We start from the raw sequence: 27791 nt of genomic DNA, 5'->3' as shown, positions 1-27791 counted from the left end.
TAAATGACCATAGTAGTCGACAAACACCATCAATTCCACAAACAACAACAACACAACTGGCTAATTCAAAGCGGGCTGGATACAGCCGGAAATTCACCTCTTTCGGCTTGGCGCCGGGGTTTGAAGCTAGTGCCTGCACTAGAATCGGCGACAGCCTTTCTTCCAGGGACATCCGGCGCTTCGGAGGGGGAGGAGGCGCCGTTTGCTGCCTTCTGGTAACGTTCGTCTGAGGAGGAAACGGGTTTTGCTTCTTCGACGACCTGAACCAAAAATTACATATTAAATCATCGTTTTCGGGTGTAAAAAAGCATAATTTGATGCAAAAGAGAAATGCATATTGAAATAAATAGTATGTCAAGCTTGTGATGTTGCAAGCATGAGCAACATCGAAATTACGGTAGTCAACGGGTGTCTGTAAACAAGCGAGTATATGCAGGGAATGATTCCACATGGAAAATGATGTCAGTTATACAAGTGATTCAAAAGAATTTCTTATTTTGTAACCAAAACCGTATTGTAGTGCTGTGTGACCAACGCGAAGGGTCAATCAAGGCTCCACCAGTTGAGACACAGAATCAGAAACCATATAATTAGTGCTATATTGCCGTATACATCCCTTGGTGTGATCGAATCGCTGCGCTACGAATGGGCAGAGCATTTGCACTTTGGATGGATATGGATATATGTGAGTATATAGTTTGCTACTCTGTGCTTCGCGAGTTGCAATATTCTCAGCCAACGAGATCGATTACACAACAAAACGTAGAAATTTTACCTTGGCGTCTGTGGTGCCGGGCTGAACACATCGTCTGGACTGCCTGAAAATAAGAAAAATAAAACATTACCACACAATTTACATACGCAGATTACAAATATCTGCAACCAGCACATATCACACTCGTACACTACCAAGTCATATTCATAAATCAATTATTCTCAGAAGGCTAGTGTCGGCGATTTTATAAACATCCTTAGTAATCAATGAAGACTATTTACATCTTGACAAATTTTCATATCCTAGCCCCGAGGAACGTATTGTACATCCTATGTATGTAGGAGCTGATACCCAGGTACCAGACCTTTCTTTTCAATCCTTTTCGTGAGGGCAATCTTGACTCGCTGCAAGATCCCGTACTGGTCCAGGAAAAAGCGCGGGCTAATGTAATTCGCTAGAACGAGTTCGTTGGGGCCTACGTCATCGTCAACGTTTTTCTTGGTCGCGGTCGAAATGTTATCGTATTCGCCCGCGGACTCTTCGGAAGAGTCGCGGATCGTTCTGATTGAGAGGTAGGGCGGAGACGAGTCTACCCTCCAGCCCGCGTCGATATTTTTCATGGCCACTAGTCTATCGCTTATCTGTAGTCGAAATACAGCTTATGAGATCGCAAAATAAATGAAGTGGAACGGTACAGATACGTCCGGACATGATGCGTCGATTGGCATCAATAAATTTTTCTGGCTGTAAATATTAACTTGAATAGCCGAGTGGGAACACCAAATTTTTCCGGTTGGAATTCTACACTCTAAATACACCACGATTCACGAATCGTCGCAAACATATTATAAAAACAGGTCAAGGACCGGTGGGGTTAAGAATATGCTCTAGCGATGACGAACTATTTTAATCGGTAAAAATCCTATTTGGCGTAATGGTTATAAATACACATTCGAAGCGGCTGTCAATAACCACTCCGGTTATAACTTAACGCTCCAGTTACATAACAAATGTTTGCAAACCGAGGAGAGCCTGTGAGGTTCAGAATATGTTTGAGCGGTAACGAAATATTCTAATCGGTAAAAATCAAAATCGTTTCTGCCACTTCTGCGGTTATATATATAATATATTCACTCGAAAGCGCCGATTTAGCTAAATGAATGTTTCCGGTTGAAACGCTACACTCCAAAGGTTTGTAAAGCAATTAAAACCGGCAAGTTGGGGGCCGGATTGTGCTGAATCGATAACGAAATAGTATATAATCATCTGCGCTTGCCATGGACATGCTGCCTGATCTCGCCACTTGACTCACGTTCATTTTACTTTGGATTTTCTTATACCTGACAACGTCACAATATCAAACGCAAGTCATCAATTTAAATTCCTATACATCTCAAACTATGGATATCGGCTTCATGTCCCTGGAAAGACTGTTGGTTGCGAACTTGTGCGTATAAAGTAACCTTACTGAAACATCTTCTGAAAACAAACTGGAAGCACTAAATCAGGGGCAATCACTAGCCTTGTTATCGAAGCCTAAACGAATTAATCCCAGCATGCCTCGGGAATTCCCACATCTTCAAAGGCAACACAAACCTCTACAAACGGCGCCGAATTTCGCAAATTACCAACTATTTGACGAACCTTATACAAACTCGACCGCTATTATAATCTCAATGATCACAATTACGAATTCGCTAATTACTCTGCTAAGCAAAACGCGGAATGCCTTTGGCAAGAGAGATGGATTTCTGGCACTCGGTAAAAAAACGGCATGCCTGCATAGCGCACGCAGTAATTAGGTCACAAAACCAACATACCCGGCATACTGGGTTAGCACCAAGGTGTCAACAAACGGCGAAATAACCCGAACCGAGAATGATTGATTGCAGTTGCGTGAAACGGCAGGATCGTTCGCGTGTGCAGAAAATGCTTGCGAATTACTGTAAAGTGCTTTTGAATATAACGACTTTTCTATTGAATCACTCTTGCAATTTGCAATATCGATCAATACTAAATAGCACGCTATTAACTGAGGGCCGGGTGAAGTTCAATTTTATGGGACCACAAAATAAAGCAATGCCAATGCCAGTTGTTAGCTACGTTAAATATACCATAATGTAGTTTTCGGTCACGCCTACTTAGGCAGTCGTTGTAACAATGCAGGGACTTTACATATATGACATTACCACAAATGTACGTAGCTTCTACAATCTACAGATTCGTTTTCCGTATTACGGCCAATGGAGGTTACAAGGATTTCACTTGGAAAACAGTATCGCAACTATATAATTCTTGTTGATGAATAATTCTGTGTACACAGCACTGATAAGAGTATCATTATAGTGCTCGAAAACGTAATATCTCACTACGATTTACATCCTCCGTATTCGGACATAAATCAAGGAGAAAGCTACAAAAATGGGCGAATTTCACGAAAAATTATAGTTATTCGTAACGCACACCTGCTTTGACCAACAAACCTAGCGCCCGGCCTAGTCGGTGACGTAAACCCAGCTCATAGAAAAGGCCTAAAAACGAATCAGCTACACTACTACACTACTATTTTGATCTAAGCACTGTCTATCTGTATCTGTATCTATACATACTATAGTGTATTGTACACTAGCTATCTATAGTGCACCGTCTATCTGTATATCTATACTTACTACAGTGTACTGTACACTAGCTATCTATAGCGTACTGTCTATCTGTGTAGATATACCTACTATAGTGTACTGTACACTAGCAATTTGTAGTGAACACGCCTGTGCTATCCTCACACATCAAACCGCACACTGTCGCCTTGGTATTGCTAGGCAGAACGCACAGCACGCACACCTAGCTAAGTAGCTAATCCCAAACCGTGACGTCACCGATTAAGTAATCAAAGCGAGATTACATCCAATTCAGAGCGCCCGCAAGTCCTATGCACCGCACAGGACAGAAATCATACAGAACCGTATCTTTATTCTCAGATTCTAAACTTGGATACATGTTGATATATCAAACACAGGCCGCATTCTTAGCGCCGCATCAGTACGCACGTTAGATACTGCGGCCGAGATCTGGGGTGTACTGCCGTACAAGCGCTGGTTTTCCCATGGACCGCGCGGCGTGATTCACTGTTTTAACGTAAATATGGCACTGTTATCACGTTATGCGTTTTCTTTGCTAATCCCGGTTTTGAAAATATACAATGTTTCCGCGTCGGTAAGCCCGTGATCGATTAAAACTCGACAAGGTGAATTGTCTTTGAAAAGATAAAAACCCAGGTTTGCAAAATATCAGCAGAAACAAGACGCTATCTAAAACAAGGCAGGGTCAAGGCCGATAGCTTCAACGTGTCACCTTTAACACACCGTGGAATGCAGCGAATACATGAGCCGTGTATTTGAAATTCAAAGATTCAGTCGGTCCTGTTGAATCGCGACTGGCGGTGCCAATTGGTTGCCTATCGCGACATCTTACTCAATAAGCAATACACACATTTGTTCTGTAGTATCGGACCACCCAGCTACTGTTTACGCGGTTAATAATAGGATTTGTATGGAAACGCTAATCTTTGCTGACAACAGATTTGAATTTCGTGACAAATATTTGGTAGAGTAATAATTTCATTCGCATGAATTGACCTCTTTATATTACATAGGTGCTCATACTCGATGACCAAATACTTCTACTTCTCACGTATACAAAGAGGTTTCGTCCAGGGTTGCAACCGAGTCACAAGTCAATCTCACTTCTAAGAGTTATGACTCGAGTCAAGTCGAGTCATGTTCAATTCACCACCGAGTCAAGTCCTAGTCCGAGTCATTATGTTAACTATTACGTTTCGAGTTCGATTCTGTTCAACCCATTTTCAACTCTTCTCGAGGGATATAGAATGGCTCGCATTCATAATATCGTAGAGATACCAATAACGTGGTGGACTTTACTATTCTTCGAAATTACAATGAATTGTCTATCCTGGCCGTTCCAGTCTCGAGTTATGTGACTTGGATCGAGTCACGCACAATGACTCGAGTACAAGTCGAGTCAATACACAGATCGACTCGAGACACCAAAAAATCGCGACTCGAGTCATTACAACCCTGATTATTACCTTATGAGCAGCTATTTTCAGACTTATAAACAACGACTAACACTTTTACTACATCCAATGCTGATTTTATGCCTGAAACTTTAACACCTGTCACGCTACCTTCAATCAGCCGAACACAGCTCTGACATTAACTCACGTATCGTCGGTTCGATTCTATACACGTTAAACGGGCCAGAACCACAGTCGGCCGTCTAATGCTAAGTCCTACTAAGTATGAGCAACGTAGCTACAATCCGCCGAATATCCTCATAATCCAATTAACGAAGCGTGCTAAGAGCTATAATTTTGGCGCGCTAGGAATACAGGGGGAAAAGTAGGATAATTAGTATCTACGAACTTCTATCAACGCCGCAAAACGCTGTGCGTACAGGCTTCAAGGATGCCTCGTATGTGTACATCTACATATTTCTAGTCAGTTCTGGAATTATTCGCAATAACTATTGGAATATGGCTAGGTCGTAACTATATGGACTTTAGCACCAATTTTGGTGATTCGAGTCGGTACCGAAATAAACACTCCTTGTTAGTCTATGAACGAAAATTGTGGTCGCGATACTTTCTTGTCAATGCTGGAGCTTTGAAACCAAGATACTAGGTATATGTAGGGTTACCATACGTCCTCCTTTAGGGGGATTCGTCTTCCTTTATCGGGTTTTTGACAATCTCCTCCGAGGACGCCTAAATGTCCTCTTTTTTTGAGATTTTGTACTCTTTTTTGAGAATTTTGGTTAAACATAGGGCAAATTCCAACCGAGATACCGTAAAATAGCACTGAACTAATGCTCAGGCGGGTATTTCGGGAGCTGAACGGGAAAGTTGACCTTTTTTCCTCATAATGTGACAGAACATACGGTAATGTATTTACCTTTTCTTTTTTTAGTCTAAAAATTTTGAAAAGGTGTCCTGCTTTCCCGATTTCAAAATTTGGTAACCCAAGGTGTATGATGTTCATGATCATAAAAACGATGTTTCAGTTCAGTAGCGACCGGCTCGCAATATTGCCTCAAACCGCAACGACAGGTTTATATACACGAGTCGACTGTGGCCATTATTTAATGCGCGGTCTCTTAAGGCGGACTTATTTGGATAATTCAAGTCGGAGTGAAGTCGCAACCAGTGGCACCCGAATACTTGCATCGGCTCGGAATCGAATCGAGTAATAGTCGTGATGATTCGCGAATTAACCGTACGAATCGTGTGAGTGTGTATGAGAATCCTTCTTAAGAGCAAAATTATCGACGGGAATTCTAGTTTTCATATTATTTTCCTCAGTGGAGGCCTCGAAACCTAGATTGGTGGTGTCGCAACATACGAAACGGAAATGGCATCTGTGTAAGCGTGATTCAACCGCGGCATTGTTACAAAGTGCATCATTGAAAGAAATATGGTCAAAAATATCCACATTCCCTTACGTCGATGCACAGAGGATCTGCAGTAATCCACGGAAAGCTAAAAGCCACCGTTAAAACCGACGCGTATCGCCCGGATAACCAGAATCACGGCTCACGGAAGAGGTCAAGTCTGGGCGTCTGGCTACCACTTACGCAATACGAATGCCCGTAATTACGAGATAACCGCATTACGGCATCTTCACTATATACCGCGTTGGCTGTGTACCGCGATACAGTGACTTAAACATCCACGCTGTGGAAAAGCTAATTAGATAAAAGGCAAAAAGCAACATACAATACCACAGCGCAGATTGGATACCGCGTCTCGCGTATCTTAAAATTCTATATCGCACTATAACGTAAGAGATCATCTCATGACGTCAAGACTACAGGCAGGACTTCGCCTTCAAAGGATACTGGATTACGAATACAGCCACGCAGGAAACACGATTTGAATTTGAGATTTTGCACTTGCATTATTTTTTTCTTTTTCGAAAAACAGCTTAGATAAGAAACACCTACGAGGTGCTCTCATAACTGACACTGTGGTATGGACTGCATTAGGGCTAGTGTAGTATCCAAACGGTGTTCTCGAATTGAAAACAGTGACGAAACAGTAATGATTTGACCCGAAATGGTATCCCTTTGAACTTAAATATTTCGTGAATATCGTTTCTATAGACAACCTAACAGTTTCATGGGGTGAACAGAAAATTTTTAAATTTTTTGTTATTTATTTTTATATAGTAAGTAGAAACTTTCTTCTCCTGGTTGGAATTGAACCAAATTTGGTGTGTAGGCTTAAATTAGGTAACCTAACAATCATATCAAGTAACCAGTACGATTTGAGAGAAAAAAAAGTCATTTTTGAAGAGCCCTAGCGTACAGACATTTTTGGCCTTCTCATGTTTGCGAGAATGGCCTCTGACTTGATATTGGAATGAGTTGAAATTTCTGTAGTTGTCCAGCTTTGCCTTCAAGTACAAATGATAAAACAGATGGTCCGTACTTGGGTCCGTGGAACTTTTCCGTGGCGAGGTAGGGTCGAAATCGTGCGACAGGCGCTTGTAAGAGTCGAAGCTGCTCTTGGACCGGCGCGGCGGGCTGGGGATCGGGGGCGAAAGGCTGAAACGGACGAAACGGTGGTAATGCAATATAAGGATCCTGGTCGACTGCGTCGCCAACACACAACGTATCAGAGTAACAGAGTATCCGACCCACGAAGAGATTTTGAGCGACCCGCAGACAGTTTCCCGGCTTTTATGATTATGTGGCACGCGGTCAGAGAAAGGTGGCCTTGAAACTACATGCTATGTTCGTTCAGGTCTACAGACAGGTGTGCACACATTTTCGACCATGAAAATTAACAATCTAACTAGGGGTGGGCGATTATTTCTCTCCGTTAGTCAAATGAGAAGCAGAGAATACATTTGGGAGCCGAGTCAAAAAACTTTTAGCTGTATTCTACCGCGTAATAATTCTATTTCTAAATTGAAAGCAGTGAATTGTACTGTTAATATGTGCTGCTTTTGTTGATGTTAGGGAATGAGAAATAAGGGACGGTTTCGAACAATGTTCACCAAGACACCTTTTTGAATTCTCTGTAAAACCCTATCTGCATTTTTCTATCAAGAAATTAAAACGTATTTGAGATACTAGAAGCAGTAAATCCATTAAATACGGTTTAGGCCTCAATGCTTTCAACTTAAAATCCACATTATACACGATTTATTCCTTGTATATGTGGATAAATACGGTTACTGTATCGATTTAGGAATCGGGACCGTTAAGTACTTCATTTTCGTATATCCGGCCCGCCGACTGGAGAAGTCGCCCGCCTACGGGGTAGGGGTATTTAAGATAAGTATCAAGGTCAGCCAAGTGCCACAATCACAAATTGCCGAATTCACTGATAACAATTCCAAAGGCGATTTAAGCAACTGCGCACAATTTTGTGTCATAATGGGGCGAGAACATAGAAGGCGGCGGATTGGGTTGACGGAAACATGCCGAGAGGCATTGGTGGGCGAAAATGCAGGTCTCTTTCAAGTAGAATATAACTCACTTTGTATTGGACGGAGGTGATTGGGAATTATGAAGCTGCTGCTTTGGCGGCGTAGGTTCCGTGTCTACAGACTCCCTCGGACCTGAATCAATAGCAGCAAACTCAGAATCGAAACGCTTGTAGTCGACAGAAAAAGACGACCCTGATAACTAAAACCGGTTTGGAATGGGGAGGTTTCCATGGCTTTCCAATCACGTGAACAACTATCTTTAGGCTCCAGTTTAAGCCTTCAAAAACTCTACATTCTCGCTGCTTCAGCCAATGCGACGATCACGCTGATAGATCATTGGTGATCCATGAGCATGATTATTATTATTTCGTTACATGCAATAGTCCTCGCTTTTCACAGCGCGAATCGCTTCGAGTTGCGATTGCGGAGGTACAGAACTTCAATATAAAATTGAATAATATATTCATATTGAAATGAACCCGAATATTTTCGGATGACACTCGTCAGGGGCAATCGTTATCCAACAAACATCCAGCTCGTGCGACAAATTATCGAGACGACAGATTTCGCGTCGTTGGGAGGGGCCGTTCACAGTCTCATTTGTGTGCCTTGGAGTCGACATTTATCACAATACACCAGCCAAGGCTGTGCCAACAAAAGCAGTTCGTGTACCATCTGAAAATAGTACACTGAACGCTCTCGTATTCGAAATCTCCTGCTGGTGACGCCATATTTTGTGAAACGATTGTTGATATACAATGTTCTTTCCAATTCTCTATTAGTTGCTGACGATTACACCTGACGAATGCCAGCCGAAAATATTCGGGTTCGTTTCGATATGAATATGCTGCTCAAGTGTAAAATACTGTTCAACGCGGCGATTCGATTCGAGCCAAATTTTCAGTATGTGAATCCAGTTGGCAGTGTTCGATTTGGGCCATCTTTAACGGCAGCCTGTGTCTTTATAGGAAAAAGCCACCTAGCTCCATAGCCACTATACCAGCACAGTAACCAATCCTACTTGGGATATCCATGTTTGTCGTCAGCTCCGCTATGCACTTGTCCAATTCGGCCAGCTGCTCTTGCAGGTCCGAAGACATGATGATGTCATCCTTGTCCTGATGCCTTCTGAAAACCGGTTTTTTGTCGGATTTCTTCGGAATCTCCTGTCTGGAAATTGAGTCAAATCGTCGGAACCGCGAGACATGACAATAAGGCGTATGTTTCAAAAACAATTGGATGTTTTCGACAACAATGCTCGCCAATGAATAATACTATCCAGTGTTGCGAATGTTGACTCATCAAAACACGCCGGTGCCGTGAAGACAAGACAACGTGATTCGGAAATGAAATTTTAAACACCAAACATTGCGATCATGTATTTCACGGACTGTGAACAAACTTCGTTCGAAGTCATACCGTGTAGGTGAGACATAGTGAATCTACCTATGAACTTGGGACAACATTTCGGTCGTAAGGCGCAGGCAGACTCTGATAGCTGGATAATACGGGGCAATCAGCCATTTCCAGGTGACATGAATATTTTCCAGACCAGCAGAAATTTGATGAAAATTAAGTTTCAAATTTATCATCTTTATAGCCACTCCACTTTACTGGTATACGCAAGTTTTTCATTTAGAGTGATGTTTTTCAAATATCTTAGACGGTTTGAAGGTATATTCAAAATTTTCAAAGGGGACCAACGGTGTCAAAATGGTTGGGAGCCTTTGAACTACAGCGAAATGCTTCTTTGCTGTGATTTTTATCTAATTAGTGAGATCACGGCCTACTTTAGAGATATTTTTTGCTCTAATTTTAATACTACTCCCAATTAGTATTCTGGTTTTCCTGAAAATGCTACAGGAGAGATGCATAGTGCGAAGTATGCCGAGATTGATGTGAATTTATCGACACTTTTTCACATTACCGACCCGACCACCTCTGACATTAAAACCTAATCCTATACTATTACTGCCCGCAAAATATGAAGTGCGAATGTCGCGATGATTTATTCATCGCGGACGATAGCGGCATACATAAATAATGGGGACCTCGTGAAATTTATACGACGCATCCACCCCGAATTGAAGTGACCTCGGACAGTGAAACTCCGTTGCGAGGTTATCACGGTTCATGTATTGGTCAAGTGGCTAGATTTTTATGCTACTGAATAGGCCCTGGGAGTCAAGAAGAAAGTCAAGAAAAGATATTGAACTTTTTTCAAATTTTATTGGCTAACCCATTAAATTGTCAAGTTGTTTACAAACACGATGCAAAACAACTTTGGCACAATTCCAACCCGTAGAAATGAGCTTACTTGAGTTTTGCATCACTAATTCTGAGATTACCCACCGTAAATACAATATTCCTTTAAATCCAAAATTTTCAACTCCAATAACGTCGCGTCTACCAGTCGGAAACATGCCAAATTTGCTCTGCATCGTTTCTTTCGACAATTTTTACAATTTCATAGGGTAGACAGTGAAATTTGAAAAAATACAATGTCTTTAAAATCTCGACTCCTATAACTTCACTTCTACTGGTTGGTGCTAAGACAAATTTGGTGTGCAATTCTTTCATAACAAACCTAGCAACTTCATTAAATAGCCGCAAAAATTTGTAAAATAAAAATTCATTTTGAACATCTGTGATTTGCAGTATCATCTGTCATTACGAAGTACACCACCTCCGACCAAATCGACTTTTAAAACCACTTACCCTTTTCAAAACATTCATTCTCCGTTTTTAATTCAAACAGTTATGGCACGTCGCGATTCTTACCTAGCCGTTTCGACTTCCGTGTAAGACGGGTTCCTCCGGTGATTGGCGTCGTGCCCGCCGTTCCACGGGCTTTGTGACGTCACATGCTGAGCCGACAAAGGTCGTCCGAATCCCGGGTTCACGTTCGCGATCGCTGGCATCTGAAACAGAATTACACTGTTTGACGGACTTTGCCACATAGGCCAATTGACTCAATTCTTCAATCCACACATAATGCGCACGCTACAAGCTACGAAATCTGATAAATACATCTATTTTCCACACATGTTTACAGTGAAAGACTAATTGGTTATGTTTTAAAGCCAGAGGCGGACAATTTTGAAATACGGTCACATTTGCAAGCTACTTCCGAGCGATTGAATAGTATATTCATATTGAAATGAGCAGGAATATTTTCGGCTGACGCTCTTCAGGGGTAATCGTCAGCAACTAGTCGAGAATTGTAAAGAACATTGCATATCAACAATCGTATCACCAATTCTTAACTATAGTTGCTGACGAGTGTCGGCTTAAAACATTCGGCTACGATTCAATACGAATATACTATTTAATTGTATGTTGAAGTTCTGCATCTCCAAGAATATCTTCGAATACTTCCGAGTTCGAGTTCGTATTGCACTTATTTATATGGATTACACCTCGATGGTTACAGTACTTACAAAACCTTATATAGTAATCTCATGAACGCGTTTACCTGGTGATACAACATTGCGAGCTTGTACTCCCGATAATATCAAACAACTAAAACTGTAAAAGCTACGGATATCGTAACGATTCCTGTCGAAAATAATACGGAACTATCAAAATAACGAGTATCGCATTCGCGTTAGACCTCGCAGGAAACCCAACAAAGGAGTCGTCTTATCATTAGCTAGCGGGAAACCTTTTAAGTAACACAGAGTCGCTCAACTTTTGCATAAACGCCACACAGAACAATGCTGCTAGCGATAAAAACCAGACTTTTCAGTCACATTACGAGCTCAAATGGCCGTTTATCTGAGACATAATCGGCCGACATCGGGACACAGCGGGAACTGTGAAAATGCGATTAGACTCCGGGCACCGGGTGAAATCCGAAAATCAGTAATCGAATTAAAGTCGTCGCATCGCGTATGCTGGAAGAACTGGTGGATTTCGCAAAGAAAGGCACAGATTTCGATGTGAAAACATTGCTTTACCGTAATGCAAGCGGTAAAGACTTGAATAATCTCTCGCCTACGGAAATCGGATATCTAACTAACGCATTCACATCAGAATGCCAATGAGTGTTTTCAATGATTCACGGATCCAGTATTCGGTGTTTAGCGCCGAGATGTGCAACAGTGATTAACATTTATTATTGCCCACAAGACAACCAAATAGCAGGTGAATTTTCGCCTACGTGTCGAACAAAAAGATAATTCGTCTACAATCCTTCCGTGACTTCACAACGTGTCTCTACAGCGATATAGACGAACCTTACACGTTTATGCATTGCAAGGCTAACCCAATATGCCAAGAGCTTGTAAATATCGAAAGAATAATTAATATAATATTTTATTATACTGTATAGAAACTATTGGGTATTTGTAACAGGCCCGATACATTTTGGAACACAACGGATATCAGCTTTAGGGTCAGTATCGCATCTGTACTGTTGAGTTTATCAATTCAACTACAGATATAACTCAAAAATAATCGCCACGGCGGGAATGGCAATGACATATCACCCACACACATATTTTACTGCATATCAGTTATATGCGATGGTACGGATCCCCGAAAATCACAGACCAATGAAATACCATGATAAGGGGTGGTAATTGGTTCCATATCCATACATTTTATCAAAGATTACGTTACTCACTGATATACGCCTAGCATTGAATTATAAGAGGTGGAAACAGAGTTCACACCCTCATGTTTCGTGCGAAAAGATACCAAGAGCTACTGTGCCTATTCAACGCAGCAAAATTCGAATAGAAGTGAAATATTCCTGCCAATGGTCGAAACAAAACTTACACCCCATACATCGTACGAATAATACCAGAAGCTAATGGACTTTTCAACTCGGAATAACGCACCTAAAACTGAAATATCGCTGCCAATGGTGTAAACAGAAACTGCACCACTATACACGACAGAATACCACAAGCTACCGTGCTTATTCAGCAGGGTAAAACGCACTAAGCACTCAAATACCCCCGCATAATTAAACACCGCATTTCCGCTGCATCAACAGCATCGGTAAAAGGCTCAGAAAGACGATACGCAACCCGAACCTGCGCACGTCATTCAGCCCTTCTAATGCTCTCAATTCCGTACGGCTCTCATCCACCACTTCTCGCTATCAAATATTCACAGCGTCTGCGCGTAAATGCACCATCATTCCGGGATCTAGGCATCTGTCGAAAAAAACGCAACGCAATGCCCGTAAAACCCGAATTACTTCGACTGATTTCGCTGGATTTAATTACAGATACCTGCGATTTAAATAACAACTCCTTCTCAAATTGAAAAATAGCCGTGAAATCGAGTTGTCGTCGAAACATCGCTTTTAAAATGTTGCGATTTTCGGCACGCCGCATAACGCTCGGATCACTATTACATTCGCGCCACGATATCACGCGCGGAGGCACTTACGCACGATTTTCTCACCTAATCGAGATAACGTTACTGAACATCTACATTACGCATTATTATCGACATTGCCACATCCGACGTGTCTACACGAAACCCGTGAGAATAATGACACCGAAAATTCGATTCGCACTGTACCATAGTAGATTCCATGTAATCATTATTCAGGATCATCAATTCGGGTTCATAATGCTACTAGTATAAACCGCAATGCAAAACGGTACAACATATGTCCGCAACAATGCAAAGATTGTCTATGTCGACTTAAAATTACGTAAGCGTTTGTTCTTTCGTGATCATGATTTTGAATTTGTGAAGTTACCGTACTTGTTTCATCTAGTGCAGTAGTTCTCAACCTTATTTTTGAGACACGCCCCCCTTTGTGATAGTGAAAATTGTCGCGCCCCCCTTATCGTCATATCACAAAATCCAACCGGGATGCTAGCAACCCCAACAGATTGTTTGATGGCATGGAAGGTTATGACTGTTGATGAGAGAATTCAAAAATATGAAATTCGATCTAGATATAGAGAAACACGCGTGAATTGGAGGTAAATCACGCAAAGCGCGAAAAAAAATCAGCTCACCGCTTCTTCGCGCCCCCCAGGTTGAGAACCACTGATCTGGGCAGTCTTACAACCGTAAATACGTCATAATATGTATAGAATCATTGAATGTTATATTCATATTGAAATAAACACAAACATTTTCGGCTAACACTCATCAGGGGTCATCGTCAGCAACCATGCACTAGATTAGTGGTTCCCAACCTTTTTCGACCAATCGCCCCCTTTTCAAGCTCAACACCGATCATCGCCCTCCAAATTTTGTGTACCGAAAAATGGGCATACAAACTGTAATCACCGGCGGGTTGACTAAAAAAAAAGATAAACTTTTCGGCTCGATGTGGAATTTGACACTTTTGCAACTGAATTTCCGTGTGGGTTGACCAAAAAAAAAGGTCAGCCGTTTTGACTTTTGACGCGTCATCGCCCCCTTCGCTATTTTCGCCCCCTGTCGCCCTCTGTCCATTTTCGCCCCCTATCGCTCCCTTCGTCATTTTCGCTCCCCTAGGCCGCCAAATCGCGGCGATATCGCCCACGTTGGGAACCACTGCACTAGAAAAATTGAATAGACCTTTGCATATATCAACATTGAACAGTCGTATCATGCAAATTTCTTTCAATTGTCCACTAGTTGCTGAAGATTACGGAAGAGTGCCATACGGAAATATTCAATTATATTTCAATGTGAATTCAAGATTCAATTGTACATTAAAGTGCTATACCTCTGAAAATCTTTTCAGATATAATATCATACTCATCACATGAGCGTATCTATAGCGTTATTAATATTACTCATTACATTACTCCATTACACTTTTCCAATTCTCTACTACTTGCTGGCGATTACCCCTGACGACTGTCAGCCGAAAATATTCGGGTCTATTTCAACGTGAATACATTATTCAACTGTATATTGAAGTTCCAAACCTCCAAGAAGCTCTCATTAATTTGTAATGTGAATTAAGGTCTATGTATTATCATGATTATATGTGATCGACTGACTTTACTACCTAAAGGTCGTCTCTCCGATAGTTAGTTCACAGAAATACTTTATCATCGTAAATATGCTTCTTATCTATCTCTCTGTCTGTCCATCAGTTAAAACGGACATAGTAAATTCGCCATAAATGTCATTCGTAAAAGCATGATAATCCTCAGATTTTAAAGGCGTAAGGCGGTAGTAAAATTTCCACTCCTAGCCAAACACTGCGAAAAATATTCCCTGTCACAAACGCAAAGCATAACCGATAAATCACGCCTGTATTAGCATCAGACCCCGACACGCGACACTCACACAACCGCATTACAGCAGCGAGCAACGTTACATCATTATCACCTACCCACACGCTACCACCTATCCTATTTCACGTTAACATCCATCCGTCGCCTACCTCAACCCTAACGACACGCAGCCCACCGCCAAGAAAGCGCAGCACACAAACCAGTCTCCTAATAAAAGGTGCCATTGACACTTTCGACACCGCTCAGCCGTGCGTGCGAGACACGGCGTCTCGCGGCAGGAATGCGCTACATCGGCCTGCGTGAGAGAGTTGATAAGGTGCCTGGCTTTGCGGATAAAACCCGCGCTAAGCGCGGCGTAGGACAAAGGCGCAGCGAGAGTGATACATGTCGCAGAAGAGCAGTACAGCTAAATACCCTACGAACCTGTGCGAACCACTCTTTCATTCGATGAAACGAATGCGGTTCATTAATGGTGCAGCAATATCACTGAAAAGTAATTGTCAGCCGAAAATATTCGGGTTCATTTCAATTTTATATTAAAGTTCTCTACCTCCAAGGAACTCTTGAAAAGTAACTGCGGTCACTCTGCCACTATTAAACCATCTGTACTGTAAATGTACACGTGATAGGACTGGTTTTCACCCTACGCCATGGTGAAAATCCTGTAAATACTCCCAAAGATTTTCACTCATCTAATTACACTTCACAATGCGCTAAATCTACACCACTACATCCCTGACGATTGTAGGCCGTAAATATTCGGGTACATTTCAGTATCAATGTATTCTTCAATTGCATAACAACACTGTACACAAAAATCGTGTTTTTGAATATTTCCACAATAGCGTAGAGCGCATATGAGGTATATCGCGCAATTCATGTGGGGCTATAAGCCAGGAGTATAATAGATTCTGTAATCGTGTTCTACCCAAGGAGATGGCGAAAAGGTGACACACAAAGGTAGAACCCAACCCACATATAGGATATATCTGCATAACGATTGGTGTATTCGAGTCGTTTTCACACATTGAAATGAGTGTGAAAGCAAGATTTAGTACCACAAAATCGCGATGGCCTGGTTTGCAACCTACGCTATGCTGTTGAGCTGGTAAATAGTATACGGACAGTCGGACACCTATATCAACTCATGTATTTACAACACACGCAGCGAATAAAGAATCGTATTGAAGACGGTAGGCTATTGAACCGAATTGCTGCCAACGCGAAATGACTATTTTATACTTACAAATGCGAGGACTTTTAGCAATACCAGCCAGAGTTCATAGAAATTGACACTACCAAAATTCGTGGTATTTATGACGCAATACATATATAGATAGACATGAATTGCTTTTCGCGAGACGTCATAATCGCCCATCAGACACAGGCCCTCCGACGCAGGGGGTCCTCGCCTGAGTAAACTCCACTGAAAGCACCCGCGTCGGCATAATCCGACTCTAAGCTCCCAAATATACTTTCCTATGCCCGGTCCGATTAGGGCATGATATCCTCGAAAAAGCCCAACATCAGACGCGGGCAAAGTATTGGAATTGGCGGATTGGCCCGCGGTATACGGTCGGTAAAGTCTACGCAATCGCTAATGTCCTGATTTGAACTCAGAGCGCCCACTAATTCTGATGTTATGTAGACTAAAAAGTAATTCGTAGACAACACTATGAATGTAACATGCGGTGACATAGCCTTACAGCTGTAGATTCACTCCTAGTATGCGAGTACTGCAGGGTCACGCATAGATATGGAATGCAGTTTCAAAGAGAATATATTGCAACGCGCATAAATATTACATCGCATTTACTACGACAGGCTCACATGAAGATGAAACATGTGCTTGGAATTTGCGTTTTAATGCGTCTTTGAGAATAGTGTCAACCGAATGGCGAGCACTGCACTGCAACGCATTCATATGGAAAGCAGTTTTAAACTGGCGATTTTGCAACGCCCATAAATTACATCGTATTTACCAAGATATACTAACATCGAGTTGACATGGAATATATTGCATTTGATGAGTATTTGAAATAGTATCAGGGCGCGTGCCGCACTGCCGCGCATACATGTGGAATGCATTTGCAAACTGAAGATTTTGCAGCTCCTATAAATCACATGGTTTTTACTAAGCTATGCTCACATGAAGACGACAGATGTGCGTGCAACTGAGATTCTGCTAGCGGTGTATCGGTAGTCGGGTTGAATTGAAGTTTACATTTTCGTATCCCATATAGCCCGCAAGTAACGCAGTGGCATGTTTGCGACAACCGCTGTTGGTATCCGAGCCACAAAACTCGTAACGAGCAATAAATATAGTTCGCCCAATACCGTAAATCAAAATCGTTTCAAGGTGCCGCACAGCCATAAACATCAGACCGGTCAAGTATTAGTCGGCGCAAAATTTATCACAACGATAAACAAACTTTAAAACGAAAAACAAGTATGCGATTTAGACTTGAAAGTTCGTGAGCTCTGACGTTTTACGTATCATTTGTACACAGTCATAATATATTTTAAATACAGACAAATAAAAGCGGCATGATAATAGCGACTAGCGAGGCTGCATTGCCAATATTTCAAGGTCCGATGGGTTGATCCGGTTCCGAAATTTGGCACAAATCACCAAATTAACTGATATCACGTCAGAGGCGAACACGAAATTGGCAGAGGAATGCAATATTATTCAAAATTACACGCTGAAATCGTGATACGGGCTATGCTATGCGAAATTCCATAACATAATGCCGGATATTGTGTATATATTCTTCACAAGTCCAAATCTCTCTTCTCTACATAGGGTGCAGCGGACACCAGCCAAAGAGTTGGATCAAATTGATAAAAATAACCAAGTCAACATATTTTACTTTATGATAAAAGGCTACATTGTATTACATTCGAGTCTGGGCATCAATATTAAGCTAATTTGGGCTCAACTTCAGAGAACCAAAGTATGAAGTGTACCAACATCATCATGAGGTGGTGAGTAACCAACCAACCACTTTTGACAAACTCCCAATACTATGTGCGGAAAATGCAAATGCATACAGTTTTATACATTGCATACAACTCATTATTAGGCTGCGGTTGATGGCCATCACACTCATTCTATTACGCTCAAGACATTGTTTATCCGTTCTCCCGTCATTCGTCACAATGGACCACATTGTTATTTGCCTAGCTGCGATTCAGAGGCTGCTGATTACAGCACCAGGCTTGGCCTGCTACTACGGGGCTACTGTAAAGACGAATCGAGTCATCCGTCACAATAGAGCGCAGTGTTATTTGCTGATCTGCCATTCAGAGGCTGCGAATTAGAGCAGGCTTAGCTTAACGGGATCTGGGCTTGAACTAAGCTTATCCAACTAAGAACTAGAGAGTAGAGACCTGGCGTTATGAAACAGCGAGGCATGCGACTGGACGAGTGCTTCGTTCGCACCAGTGTATTAATTTACGGGGACTTCTCGAAACTATGTGCGTTCATTATAACTGCCCTGCGCTTCAAGTTTTTATTTCCTGCCCGCGCATCTAAAGACACAATATACAAGATAACAGCTAGTAGATACTCCGCGTTATCTGTGTGCGCAGGTGCGAAGGCAATGTCTCCCAAGCTATGTAACATGGAGGGCGATATCTGTCTTCGATACACAACTTGGCCGATATCATCGGCGTCTCTCCTCCAAATCCATACCCACGAAAGATCTCTACCCATACTGTAACGTACAATCGCCGGTGTGACTCATTTAGACTCAAGTCTCTGCACAATGATTCCTGTACCGTACTCGAAACCCGGTCTAGTATCAATTGTAATGATTCAAGTAGTGAGAGTCGACTTTTTCGAGTAGGCCCAACGAAAATATTCGCATTTCGATCAGCAGTAATATTTCATGAACCAAACTATAGTATACTATAGCGCCCTGTTTCAACCGCTGGAGCCTCGGACAACCCAAAATCATGTCGCACAAGGCTACGGATATTCCGACACGACATTTCTGTCCATAAGTGATTGATCATCAAAATCGTCGCAAAGCGCTACAAAATTTTCATGGTCCAAATGGGAAATTATTTTGTTAGAGGTCTAACCGGCGGCATTCTCCTTCTGATCGTTAAAAGATGCCTATCTCAACCTTTCAAGTCATGATTACCGTTATGACGTAATACTCAAGTAGGTGCTCGAAAACTTGACTCTACCGGAGCTTAATGTTCGACTCGGAATCGAATACTCCGAACACTCGATTTTGCCAAGCCTTAACTATAACGAACATCAGCAGTTGTGTAATTAATACCCTGTCTAACCATATTCCAAGCAAGCTTCGCGTGATAAGAGCACACCAGTGCGTCTACCAGCTATCTAGTAATATAAGATGCTTATGTCCGGCTTGACACCAACAAGAACCGCGACTGATATCCCCGAAATATCACGTTTTTATCAAGTATACACTGCGTTTGACGTAAAGAACCGACATCGAAATAGCTTGTGGAAGAGGCAAGTCGCTAAAAACGGGCGCTCACAGAAATATCCGGCTGACGGGAGAGTTTGCTTACATTATCTCAAGCGCGTTAATTGACGGGATTACGCAAAACCGCTAAAATACATTCGAGATGCCATTCAATTGAGTGAATCATTCCAGTTCAACGCAATTACCACAAGTAATTCACACCAGTTTCATCACCCTTCTGCAACTGTTACCTACCTGTACATTATACAGTATACACCCTATACTGCACTCAGCCACCTGTAGACAGTCACCGAGCTACCACAGCCGTACCCCGCATCACATCGAAAAACTATTGCGTGAGACAATTTCACGGATAAAGGCAAATCGCGTGTGTTATCGGAGGCGTGTAATCGCCCGTACCCCACGAATTCCACCCGCGCACAACGCAACGCCGTATCCATGACGTAACTTCATCAGCCCGAAAAAAGCCAGCACAATCATCACATTAACGCCGTTGCTGCATACTAAATTTACCCTAAGCTCCACGCCTTACAACTGCGAATGAATGTCCCGAGAATATTAAATCAACATTTCAAACCGCACGCTGTGATCTAAGCAAGCTAACACCCCTGCGAATCAACGCGTAAATCGTAATGAAAACACGCAGAAAAAACAAACACCAAACATCTTCCACCATAACACACCCGTAATAGAGACGGCCCGAATCTGGGATCTATATAAACCAACACCGGGCCTTTAGAACGTGTGACAAGCGGTAAGAAAACACAAAAGGCAGCCACGCGATCGCGAACACCCGCGAATTATCACGCAAGCGAGAAGCCAGCAAATAAACATGGCCTTCTCACGAGATGTGGCGCCCGTAGCAAAACTTACTGACATATGGATGCACTGACGCGTATCATACATCTACTTTCGTTGGAAGTTTATATGCAACCGCATGAAAGCGACATGAAGTATGTTACAATAAGTCAAACAAAACGAATCACGGAAAATAATGTCTCCCTAACATTGTAAACTCCAAAGTACAAGCAGAATTAGCGACTTTCACGTAACTATAAAGCTACGTTTTCTGGGTCTAATCTGGCCTAAAAGTCGTCTGATTAGCTCGGATGACTGCGCGGTTTCTGGCAATGTTGTGGCCGTCGGCTTAGGTCCTATGATTCGGATTTAGAAAAAAGAAAGTCAAGATAGAAAGAAGTACGAAAAGTACTAGCGATCTCCAAGTCAGCAAAAAGGCAAGTTGCCCGGGTTCAGTTTTTCCAACCCTTTGTGGACGAGCGTAACAAATTCGGTACATACCGAATTACATCATTTTGTACTGACTTCACTCATACTTGACACGGCCACGACGGCCGTCGCAGAAAGTATACATTCCGAACTTCCCTTTGGCGCCTTTTAAAATAGAGTGTTTGGAGTGAAAGGTGGGTGTCCCGGACGTTGTTTATTGCATTGGCATGTCTGAGTGAAGTCAGTGGACCCACGTTCTTTGTTGCTCCGCGGTCGAATGATTTGGTGAGTATATTCGTTCAGAAAAATATGTATAGGATTCTTTACACCATAAATCACATAGCCAGAAGTGTTTTGGATCAATAATGTGTAAGTCTTCTTGGCAAAGTTGAAAATGGGGAGTGATGCGAATTTGCATCATTAGCCCTTTGTTGGTAAATTCTGACAACATTCCTACTACTGAAATATTTCCAAATGGAATAGGTATTTACGTGAGAAAAGAGGGGAATAGATTCACCAACTTCACGAGACAAGAAAGTGCCTTGATACATCACATAATGACAACGAATATGTAAACTAACTTCTAGAATAGTGCTAAAAAGGTAACAAATATTCTCAATAATTTCAATCAGAAATTGCTGTTGCAAAAATGGATACCAGATGTTGTTATGGGGAAAAATCACTCATCAAGTGACGGTAAACTGGAAAGGCAGTAAAGATGGTGGCAGTGATTCTGACGATGAAGAACGTTCTACTGCAGCAACTTATGCTGCTATGTGATAAATGAGTTCGGGTGAATCCTCTTCTCCCGATGAATCTGATGAAGATTCCTCAATCGTGTTTTCAAAAGTAGAGAAAGGGAAAACACCGGGTCAATTGCATGTACACCGCAAGAACCGAAACGAAAACCTATATGGAAAACAATTCAAGGCGGAAAGATCCCTGGCTACTATTTTCCTATATGGAAGGCAGAATTGCTCGACAGTGACTGTACTCTATTTCTTCTCCGCACACATCTTTCGAATATTTTGTTGGAGTGGAATTGCTGGACTGGATTGTTTATGAGAGCAATTTATTTGCCGTTCAAATCCAACGAAGGCAATACAGATGACTGGAGATGATATTGAAAAAGACTTAGGATGTTGCATGCATATGTCTATCGTGAAAATGCCTAGATCCTATATGTAATGGGCCAATGATACTAGATATAATAAAGTTTCTGATATCATGTCCCGAGATCGATGGAAGCAGATCAAATCTTTCTTGCTCATATAGTTCATCTCACATGTGATTTTTTGCAGTAGGAACTGTGCGATCAAACATACTGTGTGGCTGTCAATTCAGTAATGGCACAGACTTCAGGACAAGGAGAGTGAGATTTGAAGTAAAGGAGGTTTCTCTGGACGGCGTTAGTATTTGGGCAGTAAAGTGGTATGACAATCGCAGTGTTATACTGGCCAGTACCTTTGTCAAAGCAAATTCTGTTAGTAAAATTGAAAGATGGGACCGGAAACGAAGTAACGCTCACAGGTCGACTACCCATTTATTGCCGAACAGTACAATTCATTTATGGGGGAGGTTGATCTTCTGGATGCCTATTTGTCTTATTACATAACATGTATCCGCTCAAAAACATACTATACATGTAATTGTACGTCATTTGGTTGATCTTGCTGTCGCCAATAGTTGATTGCTGTACAGATGGGACTGTGTTTTTGTGCAATTTCCGAAACAGATGCAAAAATGTCTGCTTGCTCCAAATTATATGCAGAATACCTGGTAAAGTATGGAAAATTAGTGACAGGGGAAAAAGTCGGAGGGCATCTCTCTGTATCCAGCAGGAGTATGATAAGAAAAAGAAAAGAGGACCAACAAAGCCCACCCCAACGTGACCAAGTGGGTCACACCCCTTCCATGGACACCAGACAGAGATGCAAGAGACATAACTATGAAGAACAACCTGTTATAAAATGTGTCAAATGTCATGTACAGCTGTGCCTGAACAAAAACTATAACTTTTTTGCTAATTTTGACCAGTAATTTCAATTGTCAAAATTGACGTGTTTTGTTTCGATTTTTTGTCGCGAAAGCCTGATGTCGCAAATTTGCGACAAACATTCAAAATAATAAATAATAAAGGAAAAATTTAAATTTTGTTGACCAATGTTTAAGTTGAGTTAAAACAATTTAAGTTACGCATAGAAATAATTTTTCCAACCATAGAGAATATATTCAGTCCACAAAGGGTTAACAGACGGAAAATTGAGAAGTAGAAGTTGGCGATTTCGACTAAGTAAAAAATGAAATATTCCAAACCGACATTTGTCAAAAAAACTGATAATCGTTAAGTAGAATTACAAACCGAAAAATGAATACAAAGTTGAAGGGGAGATCGAAGTAGTCCAAAATCCCCAGCAGACTTGAAGTAGCAATAGTAGCCTAGTAAAGAAGTAAGTAGCCAATGACATAGTTTTGCCTAAACAAATGGAAATTTTCAATTAACCGTAGAAGTAGTTCAGCATCATACCCTTGAGCTTAAGATATGTAGGACGCGTTTAGGTCCAACCTATTTGAGTACTCCCACAAAGTGCAAGTACTTCGTTTCTGATCGCCTGTGCTGGATCGTAGCAGCAGATCTACCAGTACGCTCAACCTACCCTAGACGCTACTTCGCGCGCGTCGCAACGCCGCCATCAACGCCACGGACGCGGCTCAAGTGCGCGATCGATATTGGCGCGAAAATCGCGACAGGTGGCACCCGACAACGTGCCGGTCTGTCAACACGAAGCGTCTTTCATCTAAAACTCTCACCGTACCATACCGCGCAGATCAGAGAAGAGATAGATCGCCCGTGAACGGTGTCGAATTCGTTACAAAATACAGCTGGACACATAATTCGCGTGGAAATGCCATGTTAGCAACAGTACACTAACTTATCTTTAAATTCCGCGTAAAAGAAAAATTATCACTGCGACCACAACCCTACTAGCTTGGCGATGTCAATACCGGTGTCTGTCGAGCGCATCTGTGGCGCGCTGGCCGTAATTTTCCAGCGATTACTCTAATTACAGAATCGATGTGACAATCTTGCAGCCGTTTGTTAGTGGCTAGTGGCCTTGGAGGGTTTGGTGCGAGCTGTGAGGCTTGGAGGCCACGAAATGGGGAAATGAAACGCCGACTTTCGAACGTAATTCAAACCTAATTGGGAACGCTTTCTAACGTGATGTACAGTTCACGAACTAATTCCACTTTAATCTGCGTCTCAATTATGAAAGTTTTTGCCAAACTGCATAAAATTAGCTTACAGGGCATATATGAAACATAAGAAGGCTTTTAATCATCATGCGTTACCTTTGGACAACACAACTTGTCCACATTTGGGGTATTACGGAGGCTAACAAACAGCATAATCACGGTTCTTTCAAAAGACACCGAACAATCATGATCAAATTGATAGTTAGTAACAGGACTTCACCTTGCAGTACCTTCAATGGAACCAGGTATAACACGCGTAATATCAAAAAGGCAGCATCAAATATCTCGTTCAAACTAAGTTTCTAATATAGGCTTCATAGAGCTGTATACTTTGTCATAATTAGTTCATGCTTCAAGTTGATTAAGAAGGTTCACCGGTGAACAAGATTTGTTTCGAAATTCTACCTGTCCGTAAGCTAAAAAGGTTGCGACCAACTGCTCCAACCAACATACACTATTCGAAGTCGCTAATTGCCAGCGGCAAAATTCGAAACACAAAACCAACAAATACCTTCGAAGACATCGCTAAACATCATCATGTCACAAATTCCTCACCTCCATAAAGAAAATAAGACTCCACAACAGTATAACGTAACCAGCATGGCGAAATCGAAGGAGATAAACCAGCGTCTGGTAAGTTCCGCCGGAAAACATTACGGGATTATCGCGAACGACTCTTGAAACGCAATACTTTAAAGTTTAAACGCACCCAGAACGTGTCGAGCATACCATCGCTAATGTAACGTATAAGCTGGGCGGTCCATTAGGGCTTTCGTGCAGAAATTACCGCTTACGTAATAACCAGAGGAGGTTGGTAATGAAGTTTGCCTAGTTTCATGATTTGCTGAAGTATAGTTATGTTTTCACGGTATCTCCACTTTAACCGAAACAGTTTTTGTGCAAATCGATATGATTTTTACAATTCGCATTTCGAAAGGTAGTAAGTAGTTTAGGGATACGTTTGGTTTGCCTTTATACGAGTGAATTAGATCACGTTAATAGATATATAGATATATGAAGATTCTTGCTTTGAAATTCACGATGCGAGTTCTACATCTACGCATGGAATGAATTCATTGAATAGTCAATCACGAGCGCGTCACCGGTGCTTCATAATAAATAACGGTACTTCGAGTTGTGACCGGATATGGAATCGCGAGTCCTATAGTCATAAATGCGCGCGCTGCGGTGCAGCAACGCCTAGAACATGCCCTGAATCCGCCCGCAAAAATTAACTGCTGGTAAATTTTAGTAAGGAGGGTAATATAACGGTTCACCAGCGCCACCTTGCGAATTGTACAAATACTATCGAGGTCAAAAGAACACTGTACCAGACCTATTGTCAACTTCGGTAAAGTAGGCGGACTATTTCTACGCTATTTATACTAAGTAAGTAAAAGAGTTCTTATAAGTAACTTACCGCGCCAGAATTATCAACCGCAGTGGATCCGTTCGTCTTGTGCGCGACGTGTCCGTTTTGCGACACCTCCCGCTTCAGGTCCTGCGCGGAGTGGTAAGCGTGCAAGCCGCCGGTCACGACTGGCGGATTGTTGTATCCTGTAGAAAAAAGTATATATATCGAACTATATAGTAGGATGTTACCTATAAGAATAAACCCGAAACCCTTTGATGTATCCGCTGATCGTTTAATGTTTATCCACCCGAACGCGTGCGAGCACCGGTACAGTTACGAAGCGTTACGGACACTACAACGAGAGCGTGGCGCTACGGAAATTCCGTCACGATCTGAGATACTACAGGCTGTAATTCCTGCTTAAAATGCGCGCCTTTAAAAGGCACGGTTTCGGATATCGTGATTTTCGAGACGATTTAACGCGCAGGTGCTGTAGCGTGTAATTAAATCGGTATGATTACGGTCGTAAACAGGTAAAGAGTCATCGGTTCCGAGGAATTAACGTACACACATTAGATTGGAGGCCAAGTTGCGGATGGCCCAGTAGTAATAAATGTACCAATACTTATGCGTTAGTGCAGGGGCGGGCAACAGACCCGGACCCGGCCCGCAGACACTTTCCGGCCTTCCATGATAATGTGGCCCGCGTACATCAGTTTGCCAACCTGAGAAACATGACCATGAAACTACTACTTCTGTTCGGGTCTACATATATTCGCGAGGAAACATTCTCGACCATGAACAGGTTTCTGCATCTGACATGCATCCAGAGTTCAAAGAACTTGTCGACAACTTTAATCGACGACGGAGGTCTCATTGTCTTCAACAGCTATTGAAGTACACTGCGGTAATAAATTCTTTAAATACTGTTTTGGACCTATGCTTTAAACTTCAAGTTTGCATTGAATACCATTTATTCGTTGTATAAATGGATAAATACGTGATTAATGTATCATCGATTTAGGAATCCGTCCTACCAAGTACTTCCTTTTCGCGAGTCAGGCCAGCCGACTGAAGATTGGAGAAGTTACTCTTGCGTTAGTGGAAATGGCATGACTGTTCAACAGTGTTTTGACCCGCAGCATTCTGGTAAAAGCGTTATGAAATAGATGCAGTCGACGAAGAGTGGCAAATTATTATGTTTAATTTAGCGTAGTGGCATTATTTCATATATGGTCGCATTGAAGTTGGATACTTGAGCTTTTCGAGTCATCCGCACAATGACGACATTGCAATGGGAGGTACTGCCATACTGTGGCTTGATTCGGAATCAAATTCCTAAGTAGTCGACTGCTATTTTTTCGTTCATTATCACGTCACACAAGCGCCACGTCGTGAACATAGACATTCTACACTTCTACCGCTGAATACCGAGGTAGGGGCGTTTCAAAACGAATTCGCGCCCTTGTTGCGATAGCTGTGATTGAACCCAGTATCGCGTAAAACTGCGTTACCTTGCGAATAGCGTTCGAAGTTGGTCGAGTTTCTCTTGAGAGTTTCTCTGTATTTCGTGCGGTCTTGCTTCCGTTTTTTCAGCTTTTCCTGATAAAAAATGCGAAAAATGTAAAATAACAAGCCTGAAGTGTTAAATTTCTCACATTTCACTGAACTCGACTAGACAGAAAACGTGGATTTCGACGTATATCTACCGTAGCGTAGGGTGTGAATCAGATAAATGACTATATCTGGATTTCACGGGCATTCCAATAGGTGAAAACCAGTCATATACACCATTAGTTTAGATGTATAACCCAGTGGTGGTGTAGGTTGTGTTTTCGTGCACAGACCCAAGAAAGCGCAAAAGGTGATAAAACCCTTGAATATATCTCAGTAAGAATTACTGTATTTAACTCGTTTGCACCCATTGGAATGGATTTGAAAGCAGAATTTGCCATCAGGAAGTGTCGTTTACGGTACCTTATTTTCACCGCAGCGAAACTGTAAAACGCGGAATACACTAATTTGCCCACGTATTTACAGTGAATGAGCCAGTTT

General features: G+C 42.0%; 1 protein-coding gene across 3 annotated transcripts in view; it reads right to left on the bottom strand.

Moving 5' to 3' along the window:
- The window catches only part of LOC145445108 (uncharacterized), a 141388-nt gene that overhangs the window by 15196 nt on the left and 98401 nt on the right, over nt 1-27791 (bottom strand). For all 3 annotated transcript variants that reach the window (XM_080323260.1, XM_080323257.1, XM_080323248.1), the window contains exons 9-16: nt 27251-27338; nt 25803-25939; nt 11008-11147; nt 9248-9396; nt 8277-8358; nt 7221-7336; nt 776-818; nt 98-260 (exon numbers count right to left, since the gene is read on the bottom strand). In XM_080323260.1, the coding sequence (XP_080179386.1) occupies nt 98-260; nt 776-818; nt 7221-7336; nt 8277-8358; nt 9248-9396; nt 11008-11147; nt 25803-25939; nt 27251-27338 (918 nt within the window). The remainder of the gene's footprint in view (nt 1-97; nt 261-775; nt 819-7220; nt 7337-8276; nt 8359-9247; nt 9397-11007; nt 11148-25802; nt 25940-27250; nt 27339-27791) is intronic.

This window comes from Botryllus schlosseri, chromosome 1 (assembly GCF_051294905.1).
Source record: "Botryllus schlosseri isolate E-star chromosome 1, Bs_hap1, whole genome shotgun sequence".
Lineage (NCBI taxonomy): Eukaryota > Metazoa > Chordata > Ascidiacea > Stolidobranchia > Styelidae > Botryllus > Botryllus schlosseri.
Note: the sequence above shows the minus strand (reverse complement) of the source record. Positions and strands in the feature narration are given on the sequence as shown.